The sequence below is a fragment of the Mchenga conophoros genome, linkage group LG18 (genome assembly GCF_057382185.1).
Source record: "Mchenga conophoros isolate Kocher_MC1m ecotype Shallow Benthic linkage group LG18, M_conophoros_male_GT1.1, whole genome shotgun sequence".
Classification (NCBI taxonomy): domain Eukaryota; kingdom Metazoa; phylum Chordata; class Actinopteri; order Cichliformes; family Cichlidae; genus Mchenga; species Mchenga conophoros.
This window is the reverse complement of record NC_140543.1, coordinates 24,559,385-24,574,584: the sequence shown is the minus strand read 5'-3', so window position 1 is coordinate 24,574,584 and position 15,200 is coordinate 24,559,385. Positions and strand designations below refer to the sequence as shown.

General features: G+C 39.0%; 1 protein-coding gene across 1 annotated transcript; it reads right to left on the bottom strand.

Annotated features, from left to right (window-relative positions):
• On the bottom strand, positions 1 to 6,142 carry plvapa (plasmalemma vesicle associated protein a). Its single transcript, XM_085255141.1, has 7 exons — positions 5,880 to 6,142; positions 5,391 to 5,793; positions 4,073 to 4,139; positions 3,256 to 3,965; positions 1,776 to 2,415; positions 1,579 to 1,636; positions 1 to 311 (listed from the first exon to the last, which is right to left on the bottom strand). Exons 2-7 carry the CDS (start codon positions 5,784 to 5,786, stop codon positions 278 to 280), a joined length of 1,905 nt encoding a protein of 634 aa, XP_085111267.1. The 5' UTR covers positions 5,787 to 5,793; positions 5,880 to 6,142; the 3' UTR covers positions 1 to 277.
• Between the last annotated feature and the right edge of the window lie 9,058 nt (positions 6,143 to 15,200).

Below are 15,200 nucleotides of genomic sequence, written 5' to 3'. Positions count from 1 at the left end.
TTAGGCTTAAACAAAACCTTTATTTTTATCTTTGTATTTACAGTGTAAAAATACTATATACTAAATACTAGATGCCATTATTCATACACGCATGACAAAGCTTCACATTTTAAATGTAAAAGTGCAAGTTATTGGAATGTATTTCATACATGCATACTGAAACATTACCTGTCGTAAGCAGAGCGTATTATACAGTACTTTTATGTATAGACAATGTGAGAACTCAATATGAGAAGCCATGTGTAACAGATAACAACAGATTATAAAAATGATATGGTTAACCCAGCATTCTGGAGACTTCTTGTTTCTCTCTGTTGAAAGAAAGAAAGAAAGAAAGAAAGAAAGAAAGAAAGAAAGAAAGAAAGAAAGAAAGAAAGAAAGAAAGACAAAAATTTGGTAATTGTATATAAAGTGGAAGTGCATCAAACCTGCAACATTTTGTTAAAGGATAACTTTGGTGATAATCTGTGTAATACACAAGGGTCTTCTAGAAAATTTTGATATAAACTATTTAGAAATAACCTATAAAGCTATTTTAAAACATTTATGTATTTACCCCACCGCTTACCAAAATCCAAATTTTTTTGGTAAGGTGTTCCATCGAACATTGTGTTACCTAAAAAAAACTGGTTTGTCTAAAAAGGCCAATTAATCACATTAGCAGAGGCTGAAATCTGTCATGCTGATTAAAGAAGCAGCACATTTGCTTAAAAAAATGCTCTACCTTGGCTATTTTAGCAGACTTAAACCCACACAGGTTGTTGCCTCATTCACGCACGTAAGCAATTGCATTGCTTCTTCAATTTTATTTGGTGCACAAATAACCCACTAGTGTTTCTAGTTTGAGTGACTTGCAGGTCTTCAGCTGGCAACTTAATTTAGTAAGAGCTAGACAGGTTTGTGAACAGAGTATTATACCCTGTTGTATGTCTTTATGATTCTATAATCAAACCCAAAAGGCTGACATTCAACTAGTCAAAGTCATTGCTTCTTTAATCAGCACACTTTTCAGCATTAAGTAAAACATAAGTGATGGCTGATGTTGATTTTAACTATTTTTTAAAATAATCCTGCATTAATAATGGTCATTTACATCATTTAGTGTCATATTTTATTGCCCTGCGCCTTTCTTTAAGAACCTGCACTTTTCTTTTTTTTGAACATTAGTATAATAACAATACCAGTACATGCCTATTCTACAGTATTATTTGGCCTGCTGACCGTGAAAGGAAAATGATGCAATGCTTTTATAATGTTTATAAATGCATAAAAAGGGTCATTTTAACCTATTTCTACGTGGTTGCTAGGTAACACGATGATGCAATAATATATCATGTGCCATTCAGCTTTTGTGGATGCAGACGCAGATAGATAGGTGGAGAAATGCTTAAATGAGGTCATTTTAGCCTGTTGCTAGGCGTTCACTTAGCAACATCGGTAAGAACCTTCAGGGGCTCAAGATGAACCCGTGCGCCATCTTGGTTGCTCACCTCCTGGTCATGTAGGAGGACTCAGCAATCAGCAACTTACAACACTTGCAATAACTCATAATCCTCAGAGAATAAATACAATACTTACTGTGGGCCAGGCGGGTTGATCAGGCGTTGTAGATTTTGTATGTGCTGAGCGATGTTGCCTATTTGTTAAAAGATAAGAAAATAGTGATTTATCATGACCTCGCCATGAGTTATTAATCATATAAATTTAGATGTTTGACAGTGAGAATAATAAATAAGAGTAAAACAAATGTATTTATTTATGCTCAAGGGGTGTACCTGTCATTCCATTGGGTTTTCCTGCACCAAATGGCGATCCAGCTCCAGTACTGGTACCACTTGATGTTCCTTTCCCTGGTATACTTGGTGTTTTACTTTGACCTGAGTTACTGCTCCCAAACCAAGGAAGCCCAAAGGTAGTTTTACTTGTTGATGATGATGATGAGGAGGAGGAGGAGGAGGAGGAAGAGGAGGATGATGAACCTAATCCTAAGCCAGAGCTTCTTGTATTTGAAGTTTGCTTATTCAAGGAAAACGAATTTGAGCTGAGGTTAGGAGTAGACACTGATGACCCAGAGGAAGACCCGATGGAAGAAGAGCCTCTCCCACTCAATAATGGGTTATTTGAGCCTATTCCACCTGAGCTAAGATTTGGATTGTTAAGTCCTGACCCAGGAGAGCTGACTCTTGACCCAGTGGACAAGGGTGTATTTGAGGAGCTTGCTCCAGTTGCACCCAGTAGAGTTGATGCAGGTTTATTGAATGATCCAAGTGAGCTATAACCTTGGCCTAACAGTCCAGTTGACCCTGTCTTACCCTGCTGACCGAAACTGGTAGAGCTTGGAGAATTAGAGCCGACACCCAAGCGATTCTGTACTGGTGTGCCTGGCTGATGGGCCAGGGCTCCAGCAAACCCTGTCTGAAAAATAAAAAATGGTCCGTTTAAACATGAGAGAAAATAGAGCCTTCAATTTTCATTCATGTATAACACAACAAAACACGTGAATCAAGAGAAAATATCAAAACAATGAAATCAAGTTCTGCTTTAAGAAAAAACTCAATTTTTCCTCAGTAATCACAAAACTGCACTAAGCTTCACATCTAGGTTCAAATTTTCTCCTCAGACCATAGCAGACACTTAACACGAAAGGCAGAAACATTTGCCTGCTTTCACCTCTTTGCCCTCTAGTTTTTTACTGGCGGACAATACCCTGCTCCCCCCTCATCTACTGCACTTGCTGGAGTTGAGGCTGGATCATTTCCAACAACCAGTCATGCTGCTTTGATCTCATCCACCTTATATAACACCTCATTATCTCAAAGAGGTGAGGCATGGGCTTTTTTCTATGTTAGCATTCCTGCACTTGCTCTGTACCGCAGAGGCTGTCATTAACAGCAGTGCTAACGTTTTTGCACAAAATCAGCTAGTTGCTGTATCAATAAATGCAGATCATTGCACTTATCAATAGTTTTATAGGAAAATCTACAACAAAATATACAGACAAAGACAAATTGCATGGGATCACTTTTCATAATAGCATGAATCTCTGTCTGCAGTTGTCATTGAGTACCCCTGAGAAAAGCTTTGGAAGGATGAAGGACTCAGTTGAAAATTAAATTAGGTTTTTGATGACTAAGTGGGTTTTTTTTTTCCTGAAATATCCAAGTTTTTACATAACTTGGATATTTAAGAACACAAAAAAGCTCAAAAAGCGGGGCTTGTGTAGCATATCGATCAGTCTTGAGTGTTTTTTCTTACCTTGGACTTGTTGAGAATTTCGATTTGCTGCATAAGGCTCTCAATCGCTTTAGTTTTATAATTGACGGTGCTTTCTAAGACCTCTTTCTCTCCGCTTAGCCTCTTCTTTTCCCTCAGGAGTTTCTCCTGGTCCTGATCATGCTTCTGCTGAAGTTTGTCTAGGTTCTGTTTGTATTGCTCAACCATGCCTGCGCGCTCCTTGCTGCACGAGCGGTAGTCTTCAGAGAATCGCCAGTTTTCAGCCTTCAAGCGGATGTTCTCATGCTGGATGCCTGCCACATGATTTCCCACGGTGTTCATGTAACGCTGGAGCTTGTCTTCCACCTCTCTGGACAGGTTGGTGCAGTTGGAGCGGATCTGTTCCAGGTGTTCCCTCTGTTTCGGACAGGTGATCTGGAAGGCAATGTGTGCAGGGAAGAGCGAATCGATCTTGTGCAGAAAAGCCCTGGAAACATTGTAGACCGAACCCAAGGACTGGGAAAACTCATCTTTGGATGTTTTCTCGTAGATCTGCAGCTGCTTTTCTTTTGTGGCGATATCCCTCCTCAGCTTGATGGTCTCCAAGTTGAGGTTGTCCCTTTCTTTGGCAATCTCCTCCATTTCCATCTTCATGGCTTGCACTGACTGGGTGAAGTTGGAACTCACAAGCTGAAACCTAGCTTTCAGTTCTTCGACCATCACCCCACAGTTACAAGTATTAAAATCTGTAGCTTTAAAAAAATAGAAAAGAAAAACAACATACAAAGTAAGTCACAGCTGCATGAAATGCATTAATGTATTTATTTTGGGGCTTGCACTGAAGACGTATCATATTTACCTCTTGACATGGGGCATGGGGAGGATCGTAAGAGTCTGCATGAGAGCAGCTCAGTATTGAGCTGTAGCTGTTGACATTAATACAAACAAAACAAAACAGAGTGTTAGGGATTTGTTCTAAAACAGAGTGAAAAAACACATTTTTAAAACTTCAGGTTTGCCAGTCGCAAGAAATATTTGAGCTAAAGTTCTATGGATCTATGATCATTTTGATTCATCTCCAGTTTTGGTGGTGTGAAGTTCAGCGGTCTCTGCCAACTTTTATACAGCAGGAATGGACACATTCCCTTTGTGGACAAATTTATGCGTAACTTCTTGGAGCTTTTTTTTTACCAGGACCATCTTCACCCTAACCACTGGGGTTCATATAATTTATCTACAAACATTTACCTAACCCTCAGCATGGCCCATAAACTCAAATACAGGTACAACTATCATAGACTTTCACCTTTTAACGTGTATAACCACCTTGGGTAAATACCTCACTGCCATTACTAATTTGATATCTTTCGATTTCTTGCATCCTAATGCCAGCAAAATTGAGGTTCTGGTGTTTGGACCTGACAGCTTCTCTGAGGAGGTCAGTCATTCTGTCGTGCCGCCCCCTGTCCAGATTATCGTAAATCACTGAATGTACACCTCTGTGTCCTCCTTAGCCTGTCTCCAACTGGTGCAAACAAAAAACTCGCCAGCACTCAAATATTACATTTAATCTTGCTGCCATTCACTGAGAAATTCAGAATTAATTTTCAAATTTCATTAATATCAATGTAGAGCTCTGATTTGACCATCAGAAGATAGGTACAGCTTGGCCATAAAGAGATGGAAATGGTCAGCAATACTTAGGTAAGCTGTTGCATTTAAACAATGCTCAGTTGGTACAAAGCCATTCGAAGTTGTGGCTCCTAGACTCTGGAACAGCCATCCTCAGCCTGGCTGAATATGTGGTTTGCTTTGAATGAATGATGAAAGCTCATTTTTATAGCTTTTTTTATTCTTGTTTTTCTGATGTGTGTGCGTAAGCATGCATGCAGGAGTGAATGTAAGACCGTATATTTGACAGTTTGTATGTTTGAACCTGTGGATTTATTGTTAATGTGCAGTTCATCAAGCTGTGAAGCACAAATGAAATATTATTAAGTATATTATTATTTTGCATCAACTTGGCTAAAGTATTGCAGGTGTATTGATCATCTTTTCCTGTCATCTGTAATTTTACTTATTAAAAAGATGAAAGCTTCATAAATTAAATTAGATAACACATAAGAAGGTAGACATAGAAGAAAGATATCGGTATTGTAAAAAGCTCAGTTCCTCACCTGCTTCTGATCGCATTCGTGGAGATACAGAATTGACATATTGGTGTACTGACGCAGTATTGTCAGGTCAGAGTCGAGCCGAGCCTTCGCAGTCAGGGTGACATTGAGGAAATTGGTCAAGTTTGTCCTCTGCTTCTTGAGAGCCACATTCTCCAAGGATAGCTGACTGAAGCGCTCCTCAAGGTCCTGCGTGCGTTCTTGGCATGTAGAGTCCTGCGTCTTACCATAGACAAGAAAGAGCACGAGGCTAACTATGATAAGAGACTGAATGAGCGAGGAGAAGAAGAAGACGATGCGCATGTAGTAGCCGCAACTCTTGCTGCTGGAGCGGTACTGCATCTTTTTTTTAGCCTGTGGGCTGTGCTTGGAGACCTGGGAATAGCCGCTGCTGTACATGGGTGCTCTAAAACAGAGTAAAAAAAATCAAAACAAAAAACAAAAACAAAACAAAACGAAGGGCTTAAAGCAAGTCCAAGATCTGAGAGTTACCAGGAGACAGATGATAATGCTGAATTATTTCAGACTGTCCGGCTGATTTCACACCCCATTTCTTGTAAAGTCTTCCAGTGAAGCCCAATATGCTGCAGATCCTGACCAGATTCCTCTTTGCAGTTGTGCTACAAGAGAATAGAAACGATTGTGTGCTGGTTGTAAACTTGGGCAAGGGTTTATAAACACCTTTGGCCACACATTTCCTATAATGGGAATGGTCCTGTTCCCAGTCTCCTCCCTCCGTTGGCCGCCCACACCTATGCAGAGTTTATCAAACACACGATGACCTCTCTGCATGCTTTATGAGCCAGATGTTTTCTTGGGAAAAACTAAATAAATTCTCTTACTGTAATTTGCGAACTGCACCTCATTGCAATTGGTTGAGTCAGAATTTAAGGCCTGCTGAAAAACCCCAAATACCAATGGGCTCCGAGGACCTCACTGGACTGAATGTGTGGAGCTTCCCTGTAAATCTGCCAAATCCATCTTTCATGGGATCATAAACAGTGATTTCCATCACGCAGCTGACAAGGAGGACAATGGCTCCTGATGCTCCTCTAAGAGTCTTATTCTGTGGCTCTTTGATGCTTCGAGTCTCAGTCCAACACAATGACGTCAGCACACTTCCCTCTGTCATAACACAAACATGCACTAAGGCACACACACACGCGCGATTTAAAATGAAATGTAAGAGTGAGAATCCCAACTTTTGTCCTGAACGCTATTGTTGACATGGTTGACAGGAAGTGGCACACTGCAGAGGAATTGCTGATGTCCAAAGCTGCCAAGAATCTACAGAAAAGACTCAACAAACACAGGATACAGATTACACAAATAATAAGGGTGTTTTAATTGAGGTTGAAGTGGTTTGCTTGTTTTTTTTAATATCTAGATGGTGGGTCCGGTTTCCATTTTATTTTTATTTTTGGAATCATGGTGATGCCGACCTGGTCGAGCAGCACAGAGAGCTATGTTTTACTTCCAGCGTACGCTAAACACGTGAAGCCCGGAGTGAAGTCGGACTCCAGTGGTGATGGTGATGAGCCACTAAAATGTGGTTCAACACCATTTTTTGCCACTGAACATGAGCAAATCTCCTTGCATGTGAATTTCAGGTTCCTTTGTGACATAAATAACAGGAAGGGCTCATAGGGTCCAGTTTTGTGTGATTTCTTTGCTTTGGGTGCGTCTTTCCCAGCAGGACTCCCATCACAAAGACTATAAATCAAATATTAAGTGTTTGAGTTGACCGTTAACAATCAAGAAAATATTTCTTGTAGATAATGTTATATTTATAATAAAGACCATTTTATCTGCAGTGTGCACTTAATAAAGTCCTTATCTATCTGAGAGATTTTATGCCATTAATATTGGTAATTTAAAAAAGAAGTATTTTAATTGAATTGTCTCAGAACATGGTAGACATTTGGATCTTCATGCAGTTGTAAAAATAACAACAACCAAGAAAAACCTTTTTGACATAACTGAGCAATCTTTTTTTTTAAATTATTATTAGTCTTTTGTTTATACAGGTAAAAAATCTCATTGAGATTAAAAATTCTCATTTCCTCATTTTCCAAGAGAGACCTGCCATCTAAGCATAACAATTATATTTCACTTGACTGCATGATTTAAAAAAAAAAGTTTAAAGTCATGATTAACGATGATTTTAAGAGGCCGCTTAAGGTCTTTTTGTTAGAAAATGCAGACGTTACTGCAAAAACGGTTTATTTAAACCAAATTCTGTTTATTTCTCAGCCTCAAAACTGTCATCAACAGCTGCCCATGTGAGTGTGAAACAGCCGCAATTTCTAGCACCTCATGTGAGAACAAGCCAAATGTGTACCCCTCCCACACAGCAGCAGCTAATGTAGGTGTGCAGCATCTGCTCCTGCAGCTGAGGTTAAGCACCTTTAACAGAAACACAGAGCTTGAAATGTTTGTGCCAGATTACACTTCAGGCTTGTGGCGGGAAGAAAATATTTCCCTTCAACAGGATTTTTTAGTTATTTTATTGAAAAATAAAAATATCAGAATTCAGCCAGACACTATAAAAAAGCTGCACGCTGTCATTCACCAGCGGTTTTTTCTTTCAAATTGATGTGGCAGGAGGGGGTGTTTGGAGAGACCAAAGAGAAGGTATTGCATTGTGCTTTTTATTTTCCTTGAAACTCGAAGACCTCCATTATGCTCGTGTTTCTTGAAACTGGAGAGGGCATACACCCACACAAAATCCACTGAGGGCTGCTTGCATGTTCGCTTAAAATGCAGAATTACTGCTTCTGCAAATGAGCAACAAAACATTTGGAAGTGGTTAAAGTAAACCTTGGTGCTACAATATGAGCACATATAAATAATTCTTACACATATATAAAGAAAACATTCTTTAGATCTTATGAACGTGAAAGTTTCGTTTTAGTGTGGGTGAAATATTACACACAGTTTACCATTATGGGATTCTTTTATAGTTTCCTACATATTTTTAAAACATATCAAATTTGTCAAGTCAAGAAATCAGCTGATGTATTAAACAGTAACATTAAGCACAGGCCTCTACAGTGTACAATGTACCAAAACTGACAGATTTCTAATACATTTACCTGCAGCAGGCTGGTAATCAGTAATGACATATCTTAAGAGATAATCATTTAGGTAACGTTTGTCCTGATGGCGCAGCAAGAAGACAGTCACATACAGTAATCGTCATGGGACACACTGCCACTTAGAGGAACATAAACACTACTACAGCCACAGATCTACTTGGAAATGTAGTGGCTGAATGCATGTGTGTGTAGCAGCTCCAAGCGTCAGGAAAGTCTTTTTAAGCTTTGCCTGGATTATTATACTCCTCTAAGGCAATGTGCATGAATGAAAAATATGCACCTATTTAACAAAATTATTTTCTTGGCTGTAATTGGAGTGCCAATAGAAAACTTTGAGAATGTTGTTCTGTCCAGGCAGGACTATCTTGTCACAACTTGTCATATTTGCTCAATATAGCCTAACATTTTGATAAAAATTGCATGTTTTTTCATTTTTTGACTAACATGTTTAAAAGTATTCTGCATGTTTCCTTCAGTATTTTTGTGACATACAACAATATAACGTCCTGAAGTTGACACTAGTGATTTTTTTTTAAAATCAATGTGTGCTCAAATATGGGATTTTACAGGATGGCTTGATTTATTTATTTATTTATTTTATATTTACTTTGCCCAAACACAGATATTCTTTTGTCTATTCCAGATTACAGGTCCTGAGTCATTTTTATGGTAAGAACGGACAATAAAAATTTCAGTCTTTTATCTTTAATAGGTTTTGAGATATTCATGTTCAAATATTGCTGCAGATTTTAACGTGCAAAAAAAAAAAATTCTGAAAGTGGGCAGACTGGCTGCTTATAAAAAGATATATTTCTTATAAAGGGCAGCACGGTGGCACGGTGGTTAGCACTGTTGCCGCACAGCAAGAAGGTCCTGTGTTCAATTCCACCATCAGGCATGGGGTCTTTCTGTGTGGAGTTTGCATGTTCTCCCTGTGTTTGCGTGGGGTACTCCGGCTTTCTCCCACCATCCAAAGACATGCAAGGATAGGTTAATTGATTGCAGTGTTAGCCCTGCAACAGACTGGCGACCTGTCCAGGGTGCATCTCGCCCTATGACAGCTGGGATCGGCTCCAGCACCCCCCGTGACCTTGAGAAGGATAAGCGGAAGCGAATGGATGGATATTTCTTAAAAAGCATTCCATATATACAAAAAAAAAGTATTTGAAAAGCTGCAATTTCACAGCAAAACATATGTCCAAAATTTAGCCACAAAATCAGAGGTGGATGAGAAGAAAACAGACGTGAACAGTAAAGCAGTGAAAATACTGCAACACATGAGGACAATTTAAAGAGCTGAACACAGAATTATAAATTCTTTGTAATGCTGTGGACAAATTTGTGTTTTACTAATTAACAGCTTTTGTTATTTAGATCAGATTTTTAGTTAATATTTGATGGACTGACTCTTTCATACAGCACGTGCTGCTGAATTTTTAAAATGTGCTCCAAAAAAATGTGAACATCTGAATGTGTAGCAGCTGTGTGTATCACTGATGGAGATGTTACTTAGTTTCATAGCACCTGTCTAAAAATGGTTTTATGACTGCTGTCCTGATGTTACCAGCTGATGTGTGAAGTACTGTTATTAAGCCTCAAGCTGGGGATTTTTGTTGTCAGTGTTTTGAAACTGAATGTGATTTGAAATACAGACTGAGGACACTCTATGCTTATGATTCAAAGTGCTCTGATTATCATTCATTCTGACTCGTAGAATGATCCAAATTCACAAAATTGACTTAACTGTTAGTTTGACATCATGTTGAATAGAATATTCAGCTCATAACCCATCAAGGAAATGTTTAATAATGTCATAGACCAAAAAAAGGTGAGGGCCAAAGACTCTTATACAAGCGGAATTTGACTTGCATCCAAAGGAATCGCCTCCTGCTGGCCATTGGAGAGAATGCAGGTTTAAGGCTTTTAAGGCACACTGACTTTTTTTTCAAACCTAGAAGCTATGTCATCTTTTATTCTGTCTGTGATGATGAGCTGGCCTCCACATTCTCCATATCCCACCCAAATCAAAATTTCCATCTCCAGTTTCACTTGAGAGCAGACTGGAATTCCCAGCGCAAACACAGAGGATCCACACACCACAGAACACCCCAAGAGGTCCCGTGTCCATGTTCACGTGTGTCAGAACCATCTTGTAGCACAGGAAAAATGTGCACAACTTTAGGCAGATAGTTTTAATGTTGCAAATGCTTGTTCCCTCACACTTTCTTAAGTTCAAGGCAAAATCTGAAAAATAATCTGATTTGCTTTCTTGTGTAGCATATAGTCTTGATACAAGTTGGCTTGCTTATGACCACAGGTAACATAATCCAGCCAATAGCAAAAAAGGCTCACTTTTAACATAATCTACTTTCTACTTAAATGCCACAGAAATAAAGTGGGTTCAGTGTACGAGCGGTTAATTTTCTTTTTAATTGTGTTGATGGATTTTCTTCTGCCCAGTGAAGAGATGTGATAAAGATAAAATGTAAAAATGTAAACAAAGCTACTTCTGAAGTAGCTTCCTGTCTTCGTGCTGGTCCCTGTGAACATCCAGATCTGATTTCAGCTTTCATGCTAAGCTAGGCTAACATTGCCCTGTCTGTGCCTTCATGTGACAGATATGAAACTTCGACGGCTGTTCTCATCTCAGCTCTCAACAGTCACAAATTAAATTGTTACATCTCATTTTTCTAATGCATACACACCAAAGTGTATAAACAATTTGCAGTTTTACCAGGAGGGGGTTTGTGTTATGTGTCGGCTGGGAGCACTAACTTCCTGGAGGCTCCGCTGGTTGCCTGGCAACTGCTCGATAATTCCCTAAACTGTCCAGCTTTCACTTTAATACCAAATATTTGGAAAGGCATCTAATTTACATGTTTCTTTTTTACTCCAGTGCTTCCTGGACCACCTGCCTGGCATACTGTTTTATCTGCCCCAACAAAAAAAACCCCAAAAAAACCCAAACTTATTTCCTAATAAAAACTCCTGGATGACACCCAGAATCACACCATAGGATTTGAGATGTTTCATGTGCACATTGCGCAGTTATGTTGAACATGTGCAATATTGGGTGGCTTACTTAAGGAAAGAGGTGGTACATGCCTTCGTCAATCATCAGACCGCGGAAAGGCAAATAAACAAGGTGGTGCTAAATAACGGCATGTGCAGAGTTTGTGCACAAAGAAAGTGGAAATACCTGCTCTTGTTGTCTGCGCTCCAGCTTGAGCTGAATTTAAATGGCACTGCACCGCGTCGGCGGGGTTAAAAAATTCAGACGTTCATTTATCACGACAATGCGCGATGATATCAAAGACAGAATTGCTGAAATGAATTTTCTCAACAGGCCCTGTGATGTGCCATCCTCTCAGATCATTTATTCTGGCTCAAATTTAATTTAGAAAAAAAAATAAAAAATGAAAGAATAGCTGTGGCCAGCACCTCCTGCGGTTATGTGATAAGAAAGACTGGAGCATTCATATCAAAGAAATTTCCCCCTCATATATATTGTATTTATCTATGTTTTTTAATCACTTTTTTCCTGCTGAGCCATGAGGCAGACGGGAAATTATCGGGAGGAAGGGGGGGGTTTCGCTTGTAATGATGGAATGTACAGTGGCTTTCTGCACGTTCCCACCAAGCACCTCTCATCTGAGGTGACTGAAAAGACCAAATGATGAATACCTGGGAGTTAATCCCCCTCCCCTCCTTCTCTCTGTGTCTTCAGCACAGCAGATGTTTTCCCTTTGACCCACACAAAAGGCTTCTGTTTTTGTTACCAGGCTTGTCCATTCCTCAAAGGTCAGAGGTCACGCTGGTCTCAGGGCGAAGCTGTCACTGCAAGTCTAAACATTTGACGGCCATCAGAGCGTGATGAAAACAGCATCCCTGCAAAAAAAAAAAAAAAGGCTACACAGACGCCTCACGACTGCTTTTAAGTAAAGACCTACTTTCCATATGTTGATGCAGTTGAAAGCACACAGTTTAGATCAGTTTAGAGTTTGGTGGGGATGCCTCGGGGAGAGGGATGGCCTAACATGAGACATTTAAAGGTTAACTTAAATAGGTAAAATGTTAACGAACAGTAGTGATTCATGTTTCAACTTGTCTACACAAGCAAACGGTTCAATTAACTGCCCCGTAAACTTAAATTTAAAGGAAAGTTGGCAGCTTAAAGCCAAAAAAGTAACAATCATTTTAAATTTGACAAATAGGTTTTCTGAGCAGAGTTTAAAGACTTGGAAAACTAGTTTCATGTTAGAATTGAATAAGATGATTTACTGAGAATAACCTAGAGTCATCTCTAACCTGAGAGATGGAAAACTGTGTATATTTAGATGTGATTTTAAAGCAAACAAAGCCTCCGTCTAGTGATGGGGTTGTAAAGTCAACTAACAGGCCTTTTTAGCTAGCCATGTCCTCTATTAACCAGCTGCTTGTCAGCATTTGATGTATTCACCAACTCTGACCCCAATCAGGCTGCTTAACCTTGAAGAAAGGATTCAGCTGTGTCTTGTTCACTTGGTTCCTCGGATCCGTAACAAACTTGGACATTTCTTACCTCAGTAAAAGAAGCCACAGCCAGCTATACAAAGACACAGTGTTCGTGTACGAGGCACTGCAATGCTCCGAGTACTTCAGATTCTTCAGTATGTTACAGACTGCTGGTGCTGTTACAATCTATTACTTTTTGTTAAATAAAGCACACTTACATTTTTCTTCTTATGATAGATTTTATTTTGTTTTCAATTTCATTTTTACATATACATATATATATATATATATATATATATATATATATATATATATATATATATATATAAAAGAGCGTCATCAAGGCAATATCAGAGGAAATGGAAAACATAAGATCATCATGGTGGTGCATACTAATGCATGCTTGCCTGCTGTGGTGTGCGATTGTTTAATTATTTATAATTACTGATGTTGGTGTGTGAAAACTCAACATTGAGGGACCCTGGGAAATGGTTTGCTGATCTAGACTGTGCTTAAAATTTTAAAGGGGTTAAATTAGTTTAAGCTCTTTTTTCCCTTTAATCTGTGTATCTCATCTCAGAGAGGTGACGTTCATAGATATTTCGGTCACACACACATTATTTTTTAAAGAACAGACTGGGCTAAAAATCACAAGTGCTGTTTATTACAGGTGACCAACCTTTGCTTGCTTGTTGCAAGACTGGATCTACCTGCTGGCAGCTGGCAGTCATATCGGAGTATGAACTCATCAAAAAAGTAGTGTAGTTGAAATGCTCTGATTTTCACTGTTTGCATCACCTCTACATTCATAATTTTCGGCAAACATCAGAAACATTTGACTCTTTCACTTGATGTGACTGTCTATGGAAGCTTTTTCTGCCTGTGGGAATGTTTTGATTTTCATGGGACTGGAAAAAAATAGATAAAAATTTGCCATCCGTAGGACACATTTTCAAGCCCCTTACTCTAATTTTGAGATATTAAGTCAAAATTTAGAGATAATAACTTTATTCATGGATGCCAATTTAGATTTTTTTTCTGTTTCTTCAAAAAAACTTTCACTGACTTTCTTACACCAATCAAAAGTGTAATACAAGTAACAGGTATACAGAGGTCCCTCGTTTATATTCTAAAAATAACCTGCGATAGGTGAAATCTGCGAAGTAGCCAACTTTATTTTTTACAATTATTATAGATGTTTTAAGGCTGTAAAACCCCTCACTACACACTTTGTACACTTTTCTCAGACAGGCATGAACATTTTCACACTTTTCTCTCTTGTTTAAACACCCTCAAAGTTCAAATCTTAGTAGAAAAATATTTCCAGTATCATAGAATAAAACCAAAGATCAAACCTTGTTTTCAGGTCTAGAAGATGGGAATAGAGCAGCTGCCACAGAATTCAACATTAATGAATCAATGGTACGGGAGCAGAGGAAGCAAGAAGAATGAGTTGAGTAAAGTTGGACTTATCTGACTGTTTTGTTTCGCTTACGGTAACTTCTACCTTCCTTTAGCATGTCCAGAAGTCCAATCTTTTCGGCGATGGTTAGCATCCTCCTCTGCCTTTTGGGTGCTACTGTAGGTGCCTTTGAAGGTGCAAAACATTTACAAACATAAAGTACAGCACTTCAGAGTTACACTGCTAGCGATCGAAGATTTATGTAAATTTGACAAGCTGGAGACATGGCATGTAGGAGATTGATTGACAATGGTCTACAGCCGATCAGGACGTGCTGTAAACAAAAACAAAACAAAAAGCATGCAAAAATAAAATATGCAAAACAGCGAGGCCGCGAAAAGTGAACCGCATCATAGCAACGGACCACTGTACACAGAAGCAGTGCTCAAAAAGTTGAACAAATAAAACAATATTCTATTTCATTTATTTATGTTCAATATGTTAACATGCCAATTTGGGAGCATTTTGCACTTTGAGTAGCGTGACCCTGTTGACCTAAAGAGAATCTCCAAAATGTTTAAACTGCTATTAGATAGTCAGACTTCACTATTTTATGTGTATGCACGTTTGTGTCTGTTGTTCTGGCTGCTTGACAGATATTTTTCACAGTCTTGCATTTCTGGATTTCTCGCTGGGAGCGATCACATCCTGCAAGTCCAAAGGTCACACCTCTGCTGCCCCCAGTAGCAGCATTAAATCGGACAGACACGCTGGCGTTGAAGTGACGAGAATGTAAAATATTCTCATTGTTTTCTGCAA